The 19,029-nt window shown below is 51.9% G+C and overlaps 9 protein-coding genes across 9 annotated transcripts; 6 read left to right on the top strand and 3 right to left on the bottom strand.

Annotated features, from left to right (window-relative positions):
• Window positions 1-341: 341 nt before the first annotated feature.
• Window positions 342-3,808, bottom strand: SNOG_12072 (hypothetical protein; the record flags this gene model as incomplete). The annotated part of the gene is made up of 4 exons (XM_001802253.1): window positions 342-585; window positions 642-2,809; window positions 2,841-3,218; window positions 3,311-3,808. The coding sequence occupies 4 exons, from the start codon at window positions 3,806-3,808 to the stop codon at window positions 342-344; spliced, it is 3,288 nt and encodes a 1,095-aa protein (XP_001802305.1).
• Window positions 3,809-4,199: 391 nt separating this feature from the next.
• Window positions 4,200-6,206, top strand: SNOG_12071 (hypothetical protein; the record flags this gene model as incomplete). The annotated part of the gene is made up of 1 exon (XM_001802252.1): window positions 4,200-6,206. One exon carries the CDS (start codon window positions 4,200-4,202, stop codon window positions 6,204-6,206), a length of 2,007 nt encoding a protein of 668 aa, XP_001802304.1.
• A 259-nt stretch (window positions 6,207-6,465) lies between these two features.
• SNOG_12070 (hypothetical protein) lies at window positions 6,466-7,275 on the bottom strand (the record flags this gene model as incomplete). Its single annotated transcript, XM_001802251.1, has 1 exon — window positions 6,466-7,275. The coding sequence occupies one exon, from the start codon at window positions 7,273-7,275 to the stop codon at window positions 6,466-6,468; it is 810 nt and encodes a 269-aa protein (XP_001802303.1).
• Window positions 7,276-7,669: 394 nt separating this feature from the next.
• On the top strand, window positions 7,670-8,491 carry SNOG_12069 (hypothetical protein; the record flags this gene model as incomplete). The annotated part of the gene is made up of 1 exon (XM_001802250.1): window positions 7,670-8,491. One exon carries the CDS (start codon window positions 7,670-7,672, stop codon window positions 8,489-8,491), a length of 822 nt encoding a protein of 273 aa, XP_001802302.1.
• A 439-nt stretch (window positions 8,492-8,930) lies between these two features.
• SNOG_12068 (hypothetical protein) lies at window positions 8,931-9,542 on the top strand (the record flags this gene model as incomplete). Its single annotated transcript, XM_001802249.1, has 1 exon — window positions 8,931-9,542. The coding sequence occupies one exon, from the start codon at window positions 8,931-8,933 to the stop codon at window positions 9,540-9,542; it is 612 nt and encodes a 203-aa protein (XP_001802301.1).
• A 1,016-nt stretch (window positions 9,543-10,558) lies between these two features.
• Window positions 10,559-11,123, top strand: SNOG_12067 (hypothetical protein; the record flags this gene model as incomplete). The annotated part of the gene is made up of 3 exons (XM_001802248.1): window positions 10,559-10,609; window positions 10,681-10,849; window positions 10,897-11,123. The coding sequence occupies 3 exons, from the start codon at window positions 10,559-10,561 to the stop codon at window positions 11,121-11,123; spliced, it is 447 nt and encodes a 148-aa protein (XP_001802300.1).
• Window positions 11,124-12,708: 1,585 nt separating this feature from the next.
• Window positions 12,709-14,422, top strand: SNOG_12066 (hypothetical protein; the record flags this gene model as incomplete). The annotated part of the gene is made up of 2 exons (XM_001802247.1): window positions 12,709-13,673; window positions 13,724-14,422. The coding sequence occupies 2 exons, from the start codon at window positions 12,709-12,711 to the stop codon at window positions 13,845-13,847; spliced, it is 1,089 nt and encodes a 362-aa protein (XP_001802299.1). The 3' UTR covers window positions 13,848-14,422.
• Window positions 14,423-16,036: 1,614 nt separating this feature from the next.
• Window positions 16,037-18,068, bottom strand: SNOG_12065 (hypothetical protein; the record flags this gene model as incomplete). The annotated part of the gene is made up of 3 exons (XM_001802246.1): window positions 16,037-16,763; window positions 16,927-17,053; window positions 17,087-18,068. 3 exons carry the CDS (start codon window positions 18,066-18,068, stop codon window positions 16,037-16,039), a joined length of 1,836 nt encoding a protein of 611 aa, XP_001802298.1.
• A 232-nt stretch (window positions 18,069-18,300) lies between these two features.
• On the top strand, window positions 18,301-18,948 carry SNOG_12064 (hypothetical protein). Its single transcript, XM_001802245.1, has 2 exons — window positions 18,301-18,442; window positions 18,495-18,948. The coding sequence occupies exons 1-2, from the start codon at window positions 18,433-18,435 to the stop codon at window positions 18,833-18,835; spliced, it is 351 nt and encodes a 116-aa protein (XP_001802297.1). The 5' UTR covers window positions 18,301-18,432; the 3' UTR covers window positions 18,836-18,948.
• Window positions 18,949-19,029: the final 81 nt, after the last annotated feature.

Here is a 19,029-nt window from a genome sequence, read left to right as displayed (position 1 = left end):
TTCAAGAGGCGACGCTTGACTACTTCTGGTTCCAGTCGGGAAGCGAGCATGACCGGTTACCGAATTCCGCGATGCATCTGAGTCAGCACTTTATATACTACTATCTTCGATGAACCTGAGATCCTTGTGTAATAATCAGCGCATATATCGTCGTGCTTTCAATGAGTGGCGCGTGGTGGGGAGGTTGGAGCACTTCGCTTGAATTCGCTCATGCGATGACAACACAATCAAGGCGTTCAATTTCGTTGACGATAACGCCGCTCCCAAGTCCCCCAACCAAAACCCGAAACACCTAGCTATGCGTAAGAATACCAAAACTTCATTTCCCAAACACGGGTTGTTTATCTCGCAATCCTCAGCCCTCCACTCTTCCTTCCACCTCCATTCGACCTTCTCATACTCTCCAACTTCTGCTTCAATTGATCATGTATCTTCCTGTTCACCGCCCAGCCTTCGCTCAGCTTCTGCATTCTGATTGCCGCGATGACAGCCAAAGCTGCAGATTTGAGTCTCGGTCGGCGCTCGTGGATGGTAATGTCTGGAGTAATACCCATTTGCGAAATGAGGTTGAGGTCTTGTTGATTACTGTAACAATGATGTCAGTATGAGATGGCTTGAGATAGAGAGGTGGAGAGACGAACCATTCACTGTAGACTTGAATCTGCATCAGGAAGAAGCGCTTCTGGTAGCTAAGTGCTTCGCGGAAGCCCTCAGCTCGCGAGCAACGCGCGCGGAGGTATTGGATCTGTTTAGCGAGACCATTAATCTCCTTGATGTGGCGCTTGGTTAGGGCTTCGGCTTGCTCATCTAGGTCAATGGCATCTTGGTGAGACTTGTTTTGTATAGCCTTGGACGAGGCTTGCTGAAGGCGAAGCTGCGATTCCTTCTCCCGCAACAGTGCCTCCAGGTCGCGAAGCTGCTTTTCCAAAGCTGCTTGCTGCTCGCGCTGTGCAGCCTTTGCGTCGGTCTGGAGCTTGCGGTGCTGTGAATCCTTCTCTCGCATGCGTGACTCCAGGTCGCGGATCTTATTTTCGAGCGCAGCTTTTTGTTCCCGCTGTGCCGCTCGCGTTTCGGTCTGGATAGCAGTACTCTGGTTCTCCTTCTCGCGAATCATAGACTCTAATACAGAAATCTTCTCCTCGAGAGACGCTTTCTCTTCGTTGGTTTCGTCAACTTGCTCGAGCAGGGCCTCGAGCTCATCGTCGAGATCTTGCTTCTCGAGACGAGCGGTGTCGCGGAGGTCCTCAAGAGCTTGAAGGCGCTCTTCTGCCAATTGCTGGAGGCGGTCCACTTCGCTTCTCTGAGCATTGAGTTCATCTCGGAGATTTTCTAGCTCATCGTCTCGCTTGCGCACAAGATCTTGCATAACGTCAAGCTGAGTACCGGGCTCGTCGGCATGATCTCTTAGGGCATCAAGCTCGGCATCGCGTTCTGATATGGTCCGTCGCGCTGTGTCAAGCTCGCGTGTTCGGTCGCTCAAGTCACTCTTAAGCTGCTTAAGCTCACTGAGAGTTATTTCTTGAGCATCGATCTTCTTTTGCAGGCTCGAGATGTCGCGCTCGCGTGCCTGCAGGGTTGTCTGTACGTTTGACAGATCGCGCGACAGAGTGTCTCTTTCACGGGTGACCCTCTGTAAAGCCTCGATCTGCGTGTCTTTGCCAGACATGGTCGAGCGTAAGTTACGCATATCGCGCTCGACATCGTCGCGCTCTTGCCGAAGGGTTGTGACCAATCCATCGCGATCGCTGTTGCCTTTGCGCAGGGCTTCTACTTGCTCATCCTTGCTGGACAATTTCGCAACGAGATTGTCACGGTCGCGACGCAAACTATCGAGCTCCCGTGACAGCGCATCACGCTCTCTTGTGGCCTTATTCAGAGCTTCAACTTGAGCATCTTTGCCTGTGATAGTAGTACGAAGGCCCGTGATTTCTTGAGTAGCATCATCGCGCTCGCGACGGAGTCTGTCCATCCCGCTGAGGTCGCGATCCTTCTGGTTGATAGTTTGCCGAAGTTGTTGCACCTGTTGTTCGTAAGATGAGACTTCGCGCTGGAAGCGTGTGATTTGCTGCATGGCGTCCTGGAGTTGCCTGCGGTAGTCGTCCAGCTCGTCAGCCTTCGCTTCCGCGCTGTCGACCCGAGCTTGCAGGAGCTCGATCTCGACACCCTTCTCGCGCGTGATCTCGACCACCTTCTGACGAGCGTCATTTGCAGATTGCTGTGCGAGCTGGACCTGGTTGTCACCTTGAGATTCGGCGAGCTGCAGACGCTCTCGTATCGCATCGAGCTCTGCCTCCTTGTCGCTCTCGATGGTTTGTATGCGGCGCTGAAGTTCCTTTATATTGGCATCCTTCTCGCGTTCTACTGACCGGAGACGCTCTTCCGCGGCAGTTAACTCGTGTCGTTTCTGGTCTTCGGTGGTGTCGAGCTGCCGCTCGAGCTCGTCAAGCTGTTGCTCCAGCTCGCGAATTTCTTGGTCCTTTCCGTCCGCAGCACCGTCTAGTTTTGTCTGGAGTTTCTCGATCTCTGCATCCTTCGCGCTTTCAACGGTGCGGAGCTGCTCTTCTAGGTCTTCAAGCTTTTCCTCTTGTTCCTCTAGCTGACGTTCCTTTTCTGCCAGACCGGTGTCTTGGGCCTGTTTGAGCGAGCGGAGTTCTTCTTCGAGTTCAGCGATCCTGTCAGCCTGTTCCTTCAATTGGCGATCCTTCTCTTCGTCGTCTGATTGTGAACCTTGTGCCTTCTCGAGCTCTTTCTCCCAACTCCTCGATGCGCTCCTCGTGCTCGTCCAGCAATTGATCACGCCGTGAACACTCTGCCTCTTTGTTTTCCAGCTCGGCGCTGACCTTCTCGAGTTCGTCCTCAGTGCTGCGTGCCTCGTCCAGCTTCTCCTCCAGGCGCTGGATCTCGTCTGCGCGCTCGTCGGCCAGCCGTCGGAGCTCGTCCATTTCCTCGCGCATGCCCTCGTCGGCATGCCGCCTCTTTATCTTGTCGGCATATTCGTGTAGTTTTTGTTTGTACTCGTCAAGCGCCTTCTCGGCCATTTGCAGATCTTTGGAGTACTTCTTGATGTCGCGCGACATTGTGACCTTCTCTGACTTCAGGTTGATGTTTTCTTCGAGTGCGCGGATGTTGAATTCGGGGCCCATCTTCTTAAGGTTTTCTTCGAGGAAATGAATCTTGAGCTTGAGGCCGAAGTTTTCCTTGTCGATCTGCTCGAGGCGCTGTGATAGATATTAGCATGTTGTCTGCATAAATACCCGCCTTGCAAGTACTAGGCGCGTCGAAATATTTTGTCTGGATGCGGGGTACTCACAGCTTCCTGCTCCCTCAAGGTAAGCACATTGCCGTTGCCGTTGTCCATCTCGCCCTCTGCTCGCCTCGGCAATGCCATTGGCGTGCTCATCGCGCTCGAGCTGGGGTCGGGCACAGGCGTGCGGCCATCGACTGATTCGGCGAACGAACTCGATTGTATGTCGTACGAGCTGGCCTCGGGAAGTGGCGTGTTGCTCATGCTGAATCCTGGTTTGAGAGCGGCGGGTGTTGTGAGTTTTCCATCCAGCAGGCCATTGACTTGTCGCGTCCGGTTCGCGGTTGCGCTCTTCAGCATCGGCGTGAATTCGTTCCTTGCGTTGGCGTTGCGCATAGTGGCCAGCGGATTCCGCGGGGTTCGTGCGCCTCCCAACTTCTTGAACAGGTTGTCGCGGTCTGGTGGTGCTTGGAACGACTCTTCTCTGCTGAATGACAATTGCTCGCCGTGGAAACGCGTCGTGTCGCCGACCTCGGTCTGGGGGGTGCCGGGTACGTAAGCCATGGTGGTATGTAATGTCGTCTAGAATGGCATGAGTGAAGGGCAGAGAAGGGCTTTGGGCGTGCTCTCTTCTTTGGCACGAGGTCGCGGTTCTGCACTGTCAAGGTGGGTCAATGTTTGGAAAGTAAACAGACGGAAGCGCTTGGGCCCACTCCGCATGTTCGCCGCGCTAGCCAGAAGGGGCGACCCGCGAAATGTCTCCGCAGTCACGCTTTTACCTCGCCGCCTGCCATCGCGCGGGAAGACTCTGCTCGTGTTGGATTTGGTCAAGTCTGGGAGCAAATCTTGAAATGGTGCATCGCCAAAGTTGTAGCTGCTGACCACCCCCGAGGAAGCGCGCCTGCCAGTCTGGACGAGCAACCATCATCACTAGGACCAGCAACTTCAATTCGACATGGATTTCCCCAAGGACGACTTGAAATGGTTCGGAGAAGGTTTTGATGGTTTTCCCAAGAAACTCCCAGACGATGTGGTCGAGTACATCATCTACATCATAGACACGAGGCTCTCCGACATTCAAACACGCGAGCGCTTACAGGCTTTTCAGCGCTCTCTACAGCAGCTAGAAAAGAAATTCCTGAGAGAGTACATATGGCAGCGCGAGTCGCTGAAGCTTGAGCTCATCCGTGAAGAAGGGCGCTGGCTACTGAAAGGACGGACCAACTACGGCGACAGTGTGGCAGATGAGTGGCTTGTCGTGTGGCTTCTGAGAGAGCTGAGCAAAGAGTTCAAAGATGCCTGGATTCGTATATACGACACAGACGGTGAATTCCTACTTATTGAGGCAGCCAACGCCCTGCCCAAATGGTTGAACCCCGAGATCGCGGAGAACAGGGTCTGGATCAACTACCACCGCCTACTCATTGTGCCTCTAGGCAAACAAGAGGTCGAACCAGCTCCATTGACCATCCTGGAAGCATTGAGGATTCTAGACGAGGCTCCAGCCCGACCACAACACTATCAAAAGGTGGAGAAGGAGGCCTTTCATCGTTTAGAAAACTACCCTGCGGCCATAGCAGAGAACCAGCATCATGCGACTCTTCCCCTGCCGCGCAAGGTCGCCCACATTCTACACACGAACCCTTCATACATTGCTCCTGTAGTCGAAGCTTTCTACTTGCGCGACCCAATCTCGATCCGACTCCTGCAACCAGAAAAGTCCAAGATGCCACTCATCTTCCCGCCAGACGATTTTGTACAGATCAGCGTGCGCTTTACAAAGGTCCTATACGCACAGCTTCTAGGACAACAATGGAGCCCACCACCACCATGGGACTCTGCCTTGGAGCAGCTCATAAAGGCCGGGCACGTAGCAGAAAAAGCCGAAATTGGCGTGAAGGTAGCTGCAGGCATGCAAATCTTGCTGTCCCACTCACTCTTCGCTTCGAACAAGCCTGTCCGGGAAATTCACCTACTACTAGAGGACCTAGAGAATGGCGACGATGTTCTGCCCACTAACGAGGACATTGCAGCATGGCCAAAGCGTGATGATGACGAGGGTTGGCTGAACATCGACTTTACCGAATTCGAGAAAGAACTTGCCGGCAAGGGTAGTGGTGACGGGAAAGGTTTCGGGGATAAGACGGCGCAAGACAACCTCAAGAAGATGGTTGAGCGCTTCAATGCCTTCCTAGCAGACGACGAGGCTGACCACAAAGGAGCCACCGATCTCGATCCCATGGATGTCGACAATGATTCCGATGCCGATGGAAGAGGCTGGGAAGATCCTGCTACAGATGAGTCCGACAACGAGGAGCCCCTAGGTGGGCAGAGTACGGATGGATCGAAGGCCTCACCCAAGAACGGCCCCAAAGGCAGATCGGAGGGTAAATCTGGCGCCAATAATAAACTGGAAGCCGATGATGCTAGTGAAGACGAAGAAGCCGATGCTGAGTATGCGGAGTACGAAGCTTCATACGAGAAGTTTATGATGCTACCAGCTGCCGAGAAGGCATTGCTTACGGATGAAGCGCGCATTCTCGCGCTCGAGCAGGATGCAGAACAAGAAGAAGATGAGGAGATCAAGAAGCTGACTGAGGCTATGGAGGCCGAGCTCTTCGGACATGGCGCCCTTGATCTCAACCCTAAGCCTGAACGAGCACACGGCAAAGGTCTGCTCAACGACAGCAAAGGGAAAGGGAAAGCCAAGCTGGAGGAGGTCGAGGAGGAAGGATCTGATGCAGAAGACGACGAAGACGAAGACATACTAGATGAAGACTACAATCTCGCGGACAACATGCTTAAAGCTTTCAAAGGACAAGCAGGTATGGCAGGACCAGCGGGTAACATGATGAAGGCTATGGGAGTGCAGTTTCCACGCGACGCAGATGATGAGATCAAGCACGGCAAGCGAGACCACGATGGCAAGGGCCCAGACAAACCGTTGGGTTTCCACCTGTAGGTATTCATTTGCGTCCATTACCATCTTTATACAGTCAATCTTAGATCTCACATTCTGACTGGTAATCTTTCCATCGTTGTTTTCCTTTCATGTGTTTGATTGTGAGCTTGGGTGGGTCAGTCCTGTTCATTAACACGCACAGAAGAATACATCTCTTCCCCATCTGCCGTCATTGCACCCCAAACATGTGTCTAATGATTCTACGGTCGTTAGTCTTGTTGCCCATAATAGGCACAGAAGAATGTATACCTTCGCTTTCTCATCCACCTTGTTTTTCTCCATCTTCCACCACTTCGTCTCCATCTTCCACCTCTTGTTCCTCAGTATCACACAAGTCCTCGTGATCGCCGGCATAACTCCTCCACCCGTCACAGTGTAGGCAAATCTCGTGCTTATCGACAAGATTGCCTGTCTGCCGGCACTTCCCACAAAATCCTTCAACATACTCCTTCCTCGCCCCCGCCAACTCCTTCAACTCCGCTTCCCGGCACCGAAAGCACATCCATAACGTGTCACAGATACAATTGTGGTTTCCCCTCTTCCTCTTCGCCTTGCGTATGCATTCTCTACATACCAACACGCGCGCACCCTGCGCCATGAGGACTCCGCGATCGAAAGTAGCACTTACTTGCTCATAGTGACTCACGCGGCAGCCCTTACAAACATGCGTACTGTGCTGTGTCTGTGGATGAGTCGCGCATTTCTTAACCTCACCCCAGTGCTGGCGCATTCCCGGCCTAAGGCTCTGGTTGCAGTCGACGCCGCGGTCGTTCTTTTTCTTCGCCATATACTTTGTGCCGTCGGGTAGGCGCCCGTAGAACTCGCAGCAGAATTGGAAGAAGTTCTTCTCAATTTTCGCCGCCTCTTTTTTCACGGGATTCCATACGTTCACGACGTCGGGGTAGAGTTTGGCTAGGTCGTCCTTCCTAATGAGACCTGGTGGTATAACAACCACGCCCGCCTCGTTCGATTTCCAGCATATCTTGTAGTAGTCGTGGTCGTAGTCTGCGAGGACGGCGTCTGGCCTTGGCGGAGGGCTCTGGGGTGGTTCGCCATAGATGTATTCCATGGCGGCGGCGGTGGTGGTGGGTTCTTGGGGTGGCAATAATTGATAGATGGGCAGTAATTGTGTGCTCAGGTGGTGGACCTGAAGTCCACCTGGCAACGAAAAAATACGGGTAAGACAAACGACAAACAACAAACAGGCAACCCGTTTGTCGCAGACCTTTCACCTGTTTCAATTACTTCTTTTCATGACCGCGGTCTTTCACTTACTTGAGTTGATGTTGTGCCGGACTGAAGTAAGAGACACGCAACGCAGCTTTTTACTCAAGAAAATTTCTCTCGCATTCGCACCCGCGACATATGTAAACAACGACAGAAACTTCCATTACAAATCTCCATCGAAGTTTTCTCATCCCAACACACACGATCCTCCTATCTCCTACCCAGTCGCTCTCTCCATGGCCTCCAACAACCCACCAGCACCCTCCCCAGAAGGCCCGCCCACAACTTACTTCTGGACCCGCACCGATCGCTCCACACCCACCCTCTTCCCGCACTTCAGCCATGACCTCAACACCCTATCCACGACCTCTATTAACGCAGCCGCCTTCATCCCCTCCCCCAGCATCGGCGTTTCTGACCCCCTCACCTCCCTCATCACCTCCGAAGATATTGCTGAGGCTTACGAAGACATATTGTCAGATGTCGATGACCCCACGCCCACGCTAGACTTCGACCGATTTGGCATACTTTTCGAATTCGGAGAGATGTACTTCGTTGTGATGAAGGATGCGGCTGCCCGCAGTATGGGCGTGACTCGCGGATTTATAGAAAAGGAACATGTCGGCGCGCATCTTGTCGCCGAGTGGGCGTCGCTGCCGAAGGAGCGGGTCGGGAGGTGTGTTGTTGCTAGTGGGACGGGCGGGTGGTGGCATGTGAGGAGTAAGGTGCTGGAGGAGGTGAGAGAGGAGGTGGCGTCCAGGGTAAAACTGACTGACAGGGCAATGATGACTGGGAGGGGGCGAGGGGAGGAAGAGGAGGGTATTAGGACGAGGTTGAGAGAGGAGGTGGCGGTGGTTGTGGATCGCGTGTATCAGAGGATAGAGAAAGAGGAGGGTGAAGAGAGGAAAGGGGAGGAGGTACAGATGGGGGAGTGGTTGGATTGGGATGTTAGAGGGAAGCAAGATGTTGAGGAGAGGGTTGGGGAGGAATATGCTATGCAGGAGAACGATATTTTAGAGAATCAAGCTAATACAGGCGTAGAAGATGCCATGGAGTAGGTTGGTGGGCTTTCGAGTATTCTTTGGGCGTTTTTGAAAGATCTTGCATGTGTTTTCACCCCGGGATTGCTTGTTTATGTTCGAATATCAACATGAAGCTTCATTGTATCTTCTTAGTCCAATGCATGCCTTATCTCTTTCTCCATTGTCTCTCGACTATTCTCGAGCTCTCCCAGCGTCTTCTCATCCGTCCGAGCTGCAGCTAAGTGGCTTACGCACAGGTTCCCCAAGTGCCGATAGTCTTTCACAACGACTACGTACACCAAACGTCCAAGGTATCAATGCCTTTTTCACTCACAACACCCGCCCGCGCTACACCGTCCGAGTGCCAGATATACCTTCTCAAGCACAAATGGGCGCCCGATCTACCCAGCCGCATCCACCAAGACCCAACAGGAAACCAATTCAACCACGAGATACACTACCGAATACAGCCACGATGCCCGGACCCCGCACACACATACGCTGGACCACTGCTCATGACCAACAGCTCCTCCGCATGTACGACATCGAGCAGAGGAGCTTTGTAGACATCGCCCCTATTCTCGAGCGTTCTGCTATCGCATGTCAACAGCGCTACTACTTGCTCAAGAAAGCCCGCGAAGGCTCATTCGTGTACTGGACGGACAAGCTCGACGGCCATATCATCGATGGAAAGCGTCGCGGCCTTTCCTCAACGGCCATCGCACTCGAAATGGCCTCCCTGTCCATGTCTGCTCGAGCGATTTCCGATCGCTGGTTTCATTTGCAACAGTTGGATCAGGTGCCAGAAGACGTGCTAGTGATACATCGACGTAAACATAGCGTTGAGTGGAATGCCGAAGAAGATGAGATTGTTGCGAAGATGTGGATTAGTGGTATCGGTGATGCCAAGATAGCGGGAGAGGTGGGGCTTGAGGGTAGATGTCAGGAAGATGTGAGGATCAGAAGGATTGAATTGGTCAAGGGAGGGGGCGGAGGTGTGTACAAGCGGCTACTTGGTGTAGAAAGCAAGGAGATGACGGGGCTGGAGAAGGCGGTAGGAAAGGGCAAGTATGGTTGGATGAAGTAAAATATAACCCACCATAGGAAGATATCCCAGCCGAAGGCGATATAAGAAAATTGAATGAAGTAAAGCATAGCAGGCTTTCTACTGTGCCATCCAACTCATCTTCACGCGGCTTTGAAGACTCTTCTAGGCCGCATCATTGCATCATTGCATCATTGCCCAGGTTGAACATGCATGTAAGAGCCGATGTCGCAAGAAAAACCGGCTCACTTCTCCAAGCAGATTATTGAGGTCCTCCGATCTGTGTGTAAAAGCAATGCTGAACCAACATGTCGGGTACGCCACAAATCTGTCGTTCCGATGGATGAAACGGTCCTGTGGAGAAGAGCGCATATCTGACAGCGCCAGCGGTACGTTCGGCGGTATCAAGAGAATTGTATTACACGTTCGGGAATAATGTCGAGGGATTATGACAGTACTGCCTACTGCATGCTGGCCGCTGTTGTGTCTGTGTGTCTTGTGCTGTCAGGATCCAATGAGTTTCGAGCCGCGCGTAGGCTTCCCAAGTGTATGCACTACCGAACGAGATTACTGATCCATAGTCCAATCTATGACGATGGTTGTGGGCTGCGTCCCAGCCGAGTGTGAGGCTGCGACAGAGGTGGTGGAAATAGGACGCTAGTCGCCAGAATAGGCATGGCGGCTGTTCTTAGTTCCGGCCCGCTAGCACTTGCCAAACTTCTCACTACCTCCCACGGTGCGCTCACAAAGATTTGAAATCACAACTGACGCGTGGGAATGGATGCCCGCTCTAACAAAAGGAAAGCCGTTCCGGGCGAACGAGACAAGGGTGGTGATAACAAAAGACACAAGGTAAGTTGCTTCTGGTCGTGCGACCACGAAGAATATCGGACTGGCATATCTTGGCCGCGTATTTCCATTATCGTCCTGCAGCTATATCTAGACGCATATGCTGACTTTCACCACAGGGTAAAAAGCAATGGGATACGGGCCGTAAAGGTGTAGTGGAGCATCGGGTGATTCAACCTGGCGACACTGGCATATGGGCAACGTGCGCCATGAATAAGGAAGCCAAGTCCGTTGCCGACCTGCGGGATCTATTCCAGGAGGTTGGTAGTACTAGTCTTGCTCATATGAGTATGCATGAAGTTCAGAAGGACTAACCCTGGTCATGTCATAGTATGCAACGAAAATTTACGGACCCGAGCAGACGAACGGCGCTGCGGCAGATGCCGTCTCTGACACCGAGGAAGAAGACATTGAAGCTGAGATCAAGAAAGAGCTTGCGGATATCCGCAAGCCAATCATCAAACCCTTGTTCAGACCGGTCAAGCTAGACACCCAGTGTTGTAGGTAAGGACGCTTTCTCACTGGACCCGCTTGCTAACGTATACAGTGATGTTCTTCAAAACCCGACTGCCAGTTGAACCGGTTGCCTTCGTGGAGAAGATATGCCAAGACACTGCGGCCGGTGTGCAGGTGCAGAACTGCCGTTATGTGAAGCGCTTGACGCCAATTACTGCAATTGAGAAGGCCACTGTGAAGGGTCTCGAGGCTGTTGCGAAGAAAGTCCTGGCGCCTCATTTCCATGGAAAGGATCAAACAGCCCGGAAGGTAAGTTGAGTCGGGTGCGGATCCGCGAAACATATGCTAACGCCATGTGATGCCATAGTTTGCCATCAGACCTTCCATTCGCAACAACAAAGAATTATTGCGAAATGATGTCATCAAGACGGTTGCGGCTATAGTCGGCCCTGGACACAAGGTCGATCTTCGAGGTTACGACTTACTTATTCTCGTGGAGATCTACCAGGTATGTCCACACATGTGTGACCACGCATGCTTTTGAAACAGCCACTCCGATCCTCACAGTTGCTGAAACAAAACAGAATGTTGTGGGCATGAGCGTTGTTGGCCCTGACTTCGAGAAACTCAAACGTTTCAATCTTGAAGAGCTTCAGCAGCAACCGCACGTCAACAAGACCGACTCATCGGGCAACGCTAAAATCGAAAATCACGTAGACTCGTCGACTAACTTGAAAGTCGAAGAACATGAATGAGCTGGAGAACGTATGCTCGACCATCGTGCTGAAACTAACGTTTCTTGAATCGAGTCCAGCGCCTGTAGGTGTCTTGAGAGCGCCCACCGCTCTGAATCTAGCTATTGTGGCTTCCAAAGGAGATAGCCAAGCATTTGGGTGCGGCGTATGGCAATGTGGGGGCTGCGCCAGGATCCAAAAGGCACGTCTGACACGCGATAGCGTACTGCCACGGTCGTCTCCAACCCATCGGATCATCATCGAAGCATGTGCGTGGCGGGGTGTCCCGGGTCCACTTGGAACGAGAGGATGGAAGGGCGCTTTGACGCGGTGTTTGACAGGCTTAACCTTGGAAATCCGCGCAATGAGATCTGAAACAACTCTTGGATTTGCCTCGCTTAACCTGGCCTTTCAGCCTTTCACCCTAGTGTCAATCACCGCGCTTCAACCCCTACGATCAAAGCAGAAGTACCGGCTCGCTTCCTAGTTGTGAGGTTCCATCGCTACGTGTCATTAGACAGATGCGTGGTCGTGTTCGCTTCTGGACGCTTCCTTGCGTAGGTCATGCATCCAATCCCCTTTACATGGACCGAATATCATCGGAGCTACTAGCCAGATGCGGCGATTCTTAACGAGTGCTGAGGCTTCAGTCTTAACAGGCACTGAACGCCTCTCGCGTACTCTTCACTGGTAATATATACCTTATAATCTCATTCGACATTAGACGAAGCGCTTGTTGCAAGCCCCGTTGTTGCAGGACGCTTTGTTTTTATTTGCGATGAACTAGATGAGCAACGAAAGCCATGCGATCTGTGGCGCATCTGGAACTTTGTCAATTACGGGTGACTATTCGTCGGGTGCTCATGACGAATAGTCTCGCCGCCATGCATCCCTTTTTCTCCCAAGCATGACATGTACCAAAGGACACGAGCTTCGGTGTTGCTCGGTGAGGATGCAGTTCTTTGGACAACTCCACCAACATGAGATAGACAATCAGCTCGATCGATATGTGATCCTTACAACATGCAAAACGAACGTATTCTATAAAGGTTTTTAAACCGCGGAACGGCCCTTTAATGGATATCATAAGCACCAAACCTTCTCTGGCATAATCTCGCTAAGCCTTCCGCTCCTCTGCTGTGGCGTCTAGCCCATCGAAAGACTTCATAATGCACCTTCCGCCCCTAGATGTTGCTGTATATCCTTTCACCACAATGAGCCGTGGGCAATACTCCGGTCGGCTGACGCGACCTTCGTCGATAGCTTCTTCAGCCTCGTCTTCATCTTCAGCATCATCACGGGCGAGTTCTACCTCGCCCGACTTTCCAAGTATACAAAGAGTTATTCGCGCCGTCTTTCGCTCATCAAAGATCACCGTTCAGCAAGTCGAATGTCTACAGGGATGGCTTCAACAAATTTACCTCGCCAGACTCGGAGATGGCGCCTCGTTGGTCCTGAAATGCGCACCTGCAGCCAACATACGTCTTCTTCGACATGAAAAACAATTCTTGGAAACAGAACGAACAACACTCGAGACATTACACGAGTACACACGGCTTCCCGTCCCGCAAGTGATAAAATACGATGGCCAAGGCAATACATTAGGCTCTCCCTATCTGATAATGAGTTACCTACCAGGTCGGCGATTATCCGAGATGGCCCCCGTCCTGACGACAAGAGAGCGACAGAATATTGATCGGACCCTGGGAGCTCACGTCGGTATACTTACTGCTCTCTCAGCCACCCAATTCGGTATGACACACCGCGTCTTCGCGAAGAGAGGATGCAACACATGGAAAGAAGCTTTCCTTGCCCTTCTCGAAGCCATACTACGAGACGGAGAAGATATGCTAGTCACAGTCCCGTATGATAGTGTTCGATACTATGTAGGCAAGAACAGCCACTTCCTCGACGAGGCCACCCAACCGCGGCTAGTCGCACTGAATGTATGCGAGCCAGACAATGTGCTCATCAACGAGCAAACGAGACAAGTCACAGGTCTTGTTGGCTTCTCCAATGTCATATGGGGCGATCCACTTATGAGTGGGGGCATCAATGATGGCAGTGACGCGTTCTTCGAGGGCCTTGGAGAACGCCCCGCAAGCACCGATGGCACTAAGGCAAGGATGTTGATGTAAGTTTCGACACAGTCAGACCGAACTCCTCATGCTGACTGGGACCTAGGTACACGACATACAGAGCGATTGTTGGCATAGTGGCGCACCACTATCGGCCGAACCAGGGTATCAACGAACTCAATGCACGAAGGTCACTCTCATACGCACTCAACGACCTTGCTCAGATATGACAACAATTACCCGAACCTCAAACGATTTTGTGCATCGCATGGCACACGACATTCACCCGGATGAAGCGGTCATGTTAGACGAGCTGGTGTGACAACAGCCCAGCACGCCGCATCTCTTACTCATCACCTTGATTATTCGCTACGCTAAGGGTTGCATCTATGTTCTCATATAGCGATATCTCGTTTAGGCACAAGACCAATTCTTCCACGAAACACTTTGCCAAAGGGTCGGCGTTCTTTTCCTACTGAGGAGATCTGAGTATCGGTCGAGGCAATTCCCTTCGGCTCCAACATATCTCGCACAAATGCCTGCACGCCTATGATTCGAGTGTTGGGCCGAAGAACATAAGCTAAGCATTGTGCTCGGCTATCCTGCATATGATTTTCAAGGAATTTGGTCTTTTGAGGAAGCTTTTGGCGAACACACATAGGGCTGTACAAGGATGGGAACCGGAAGATCTGATCCGGACGCGGACTCTCATAGGTCCGGATTATGAATGATAACATGTACACGCGATGGAAGAACATGTACACACATACAATATTCCAACGAGCATGTGCTGCCTCGGCTTTCGTGTGTCTGTGTTAGACATCGTGACATTTGGTATTTAGTCTCGTGTTAGTAGGAAGCTCGTCAAACATGTGGCGGTGAACCAAGCACCGTGTTGTTGGGCTTGGACCGCGCCGCACCTACACATGTACAAACTGTAGCTGCTCCATCGGCACTATTATCCGCAATTTCAAATCTCTAAATCTCCACCACGCACGTCACCATTCCCATTCCTACTACATACTGTACCATCATAACCCACGCGAACAAACTCACCGCGCAGTGCAGGCTCAAGCGAACGTTGGACTCGCTCGCGAAGTGGGGCATTTGTCCGCAAACATCCACATCCACATCATCAATCATCATCATCCATCCGCACCCCAACGATGTCCGAGCTACTAACAGTCGGAGAAAGGACGTCGCTAACCCTTGCAACCGTTACCGACGCAAATGCTTCTTCTCGCTCACCCCTGTTTCCAGAAGCGAGCGCAGTCTCGCTAAGCTTTACGGGATTGGGGATAGCGGCGGGTCTGGGTGGGTCTAAAGACGATGCGCTTGGGGATGTTTGGCGATGATGATGGGGGATTGGGAAAGTGTACCATGGAAGGGAGTGGGATGTCTAACTGTATGCGGGGTATGCTAGTCGTCTCCGAGGATGGACATCCTGAGATGTTGTGATTGTGCGAAGGCATGCATTTGGAAATCAGGATGCGCGTGTTTGGTGACAACTGGTCGTGGAGGTCATTCCGGGCCGCGTGGTAGGTATGCTACCCGACCGTTTATTGCTTCATTTCGGTACTTTGCATGCAAGGGGAAGCGACAGGTGCATGGCCAATGAAGGGCTTTTTGCAACATGCTAGATATGTACAACGTAGAGTTAGAGATCATGCGCCACGACTACGGCAGAAGTACGCAAACCACAGGAGCCTGTTACAAAGTGTTGTGGAAATCTTCCAGTTGGCGCTGAATTTGGGCATCGCCCACATACACGCATTCAAGTCGCCAGAGATATCGGCTGTTAAGCAATACAGTAGACCTGCTCCATGAGTCTGAAGACAAAGCTGAAATGCGATGTCAAGCAGTGTATAATATCAGTCTATTAGAGTAGCATGTGCACATTGACTTTGCCATCATCCAATCTGCCATTTTACAGTTCGATTGAGACTGTACCCAGCGCTACCAGCCACTGCTTCGTCCACTTTCTGCAACATAAGAGATGGTCTAGTAGAAAGACTCGACATGATCAACAACTGTAGCTGAATTTATTGCAATCTAATGTCACATACAACACATTCGAAGCGGAGTTCTGCAAGGCGTAGCGAGTTCAATGTCACCTTCACTGCTGCCATGGCCCTAGTGGATATATTGAACTAGCATAATGAGCGGTCAGCTTACGTGGATCACTTCACCCTGCTCAGAACAGCCACGACTCGATATATGTCGGTACCGAGACACTGCATTGCGCAGCAGCAGAATGAGGGTTTGTCAATCGATTCCGCATCTAGTATGTTGCTCCGTCTATGCTTCCCCGGCGCTGCTATCGAGCTTTCAAGCCGGCCACACCAAGACCCCATCACTTCGCTTGACCATGTTCTTCCTTGCCCATATCACCCGGACCCAACACCATGGTTCCCGTCGGTTACCCCGAAAAGCCAGCTCTCGCCAGCTTCTTCCCTCTCTGATCCTTTCGGTTGTGGTTGGCCCTCGAAGCCTTATTCGCATCTTTACGCTGCCGTGCCACCTGTGTGGTCTTGTCATCGACAGGGCCTGCGACATTACCCCCACCGCCACGTCCGCCGCGGCCTCGTCCTCGACCTCTTCCACGGCCGCGATGACCGCCACGCTCACCGCTTCCTTCGCCAGCTTCGTCGCCAGATCCCGCGGGACTGTTGCGCCATGAGGTAGGTGCAAGCTCGCGCTGTTGGCCAGCGAAAGTGGAGAATCTGGCTTCGAGGCGACGTAAACGTTTGGGATCACGACCGATCATAATCCCCCATCCTTCGATCGCTTCGTCGGTCATTCCAGTCTCACTCTTCAGCGCAGTGCGGGGCTTGCCCCTCCGTGTTTCGGAGTCACGACCGAAAAGTTCTGGTGTCATGGTGTATGCGCGGAACAACGCTTCCTCATTCTTGTCACGAAGATCGGCATCCGCTTCGTCCGGTCCTGTTGTTGCATTGTCGACTGATGCACCAACATCTTCAACGTCGTAAGTATCGTCGCGTTCGTCGTCGTCTGAGTCGAAAGCTGCAAGTGCAGCTAAAATCGAAGATTTGGCGGGTGCTTTGCTGCGATCTGATAGGACCTTGTCTGCAGTGAGATCTTTGCCCCGCCGACCGATGTGTAGGCGAGATGTGTCAACTGCGAGCCTGTCAAACTCGTCGTTATCAAATACATTGCGGCGTTCGGGCACGTGTTGGCTCGACTTCGGAGGTGCAACTGGCTGTTGTGGTGTACTTGGTGTTGGTCTGGATGTATTAGTATGGTGTGGAAAAGGCTTACAGGGATTCAAGGTTTCAGTAGAGGACTCACAGTTGCTCACTACGATCAGCGTCGGCTAAGTATGGTGGTAATGAGTCTTCCAGAAGATACGCGGTAACTTGCTCGATGTCGTTGTTGTACTCATCAAGTAACTTGACAATGAAACCACCACCCAGCTCTGGAAAGAGATCCTGTATTTGAGTAATCATACTCATCCGATGCACATGTACTTCGCCAGTGAATGCCTCATGGCCATATTCATCCTCCTTAGCCTGAGCCTTACCCTTGTCGACCTTCCGCCGCACTATTCGCTTTGGCCGTGCTATGTTAGATTGGCGAAATGCGCTCAATGAGGCTGCAGTATTCTTTGCTCGTGTCGCTTCGGGGACAGTGGTCTTTTCTCTGATCTTCTCAAGTATGGGAGTATTGGTGACGAGATCCGCAACAAGTGTGTTTTTTCCAGGCGCTTTCTTTTGCTCTTGCTCTTCGCTGGATTTCAGACTGTACAGATGATCTGACAAGAGCGAGAAATTGGGTTTCGGCCCCTCTAAAACGGCCGTGAGTCCTAGATAGGCAACAGTAACCAACTTTTTTCTCATTTGCGGCGGCACATTTGGATACGCAGCATATAGAGCATCGAGGAAGTCGGATCCAGTCAGCATGTAGATGCTCGCATCCGGCGACACTCTGAGGAGCGGCGCGACCCGGTCCAGTGTACTCTCGGCCTCTTCCGGTCGCTTAGATTCCAGGTTCCTGATCAACGAAGTCTTTGCGGTCTGCAATGACTTCTCAATAGTGGATCCTTTTTGTGTCCATAGCTTTTGCAGCAAAGCACGAAATTGCTCACTCTTCGGGTAGACATGACAGATATCTGCTAAAGCTGACCAACTCAAAAGACTCGCTGATATTCCATCTTTCGAAATTGATCTGTGAAGTAGGAAAAAGCATTGCTTTCGCAGTGACTGGACTCTCGCTGCAATGCTGTCGTCATTGGCCAATTCGTGGAAGAAGGACAAAAGAAACGTAGTCAGGTTGTCGTTGTCAGATGCTGCCGTTGCGAATTCCTGATCATGTAATCGGAGATACAGTTCTGCTAGGGAGTTCCATGAATCGAGGTATAGCCGCCACTCATCTGGAAGAATGTTCTGTCTGACTTTGGCATCCGGGAAAGGCGCGAAGTGGGGTAGAGACATGTTTATCTCGACAGTTGTGGTGGAATGGTAGAGGATTTCCTGATGCAGCCTGATATCCAGAGACTGCAGTTGAAAGACTATTTGTGAATCACTCTATTCGCTTGTTTGTCATGCAGTCATGATGGCTCATGGTCGCTGCAGGCGTGAACCTCGCCGGTACTATTCCAAATCAAGCACTAGTGCGCCAAGATTTACCCACAAGTGCTCGATGAATTTTGATCTGGAGAAATCCAACGACACGAACGCCGTCGCAAATCAACCACACAGTCATCACATTACCGTGATCAAGGATCCAGGTCGTGACTGAAGTCAAGCCAAACCGCCAACACCACAACACTCCACACCACCCATCCATCCGTACAAGATGTCTTACAGTACGGCCCACCCCCACTCACATCGCAATGCGCAAACCTGACAGCGACATAGACAAGCCCGAGAAGGACTTCGGCGATGGCCCCAAGATCCACAAGATCCGAATCACCCTCACCTCGCGCAACGTCAAGTCCCTCGAGAAGGTGTGCCAGGAGCTCATCGACCGTGCCAAGAACAAGGAGCTCCGCGTCAAGGGCCCCGTCCGTCTGCCCACCAAGGTCCTGAAGGTCACCACCCGTAAGACCCCCAACGGTGAGGGTTCCAAGACCTGGGACACCTTTGAGATGCGCATCCACAAGCGCCTCATCGACCTCCACGCCCCCACCGAAGTTGTCAAGCAGATCATCATCAACATCGAAGCTGGTGTTGAGGTTGAGGTCACCATTGCCGCATAAGGGTGCAGTTGAGACATGGAGAGGAGGAGTGCAAGGGTTTGAAGCAGACATGTGGTTATGAACAGCTAGAAGCTGGAGATGTACGACAATGAATGATTGAAGGCCCAACCATTGTGCCCTGAAATGATATGAGTGATCTGAATGGTGTTATCGGTGCCTAGGACGAGGTAGAGCTGCCCAGGGTCTTGTGTGAA

This window comes from Parastagonospora nodorum (assembly GCF_000146915.1).
Source record: "Parastagonospora nodorum SN15 chromosome Unknown scaffold_21, whole genome shotgun sequence".
Classification (NCBI taxonomy): Eukaryota; Fungi; Ascomycota; class Dothideomycetes; order Pleosporales; family Phaeosphaeriaceae; genus Parastagonospora; species Parastagonospora nodorum.
This window is presented reverse-complemented; position numbering and strand designations above follow the sequence as displayed.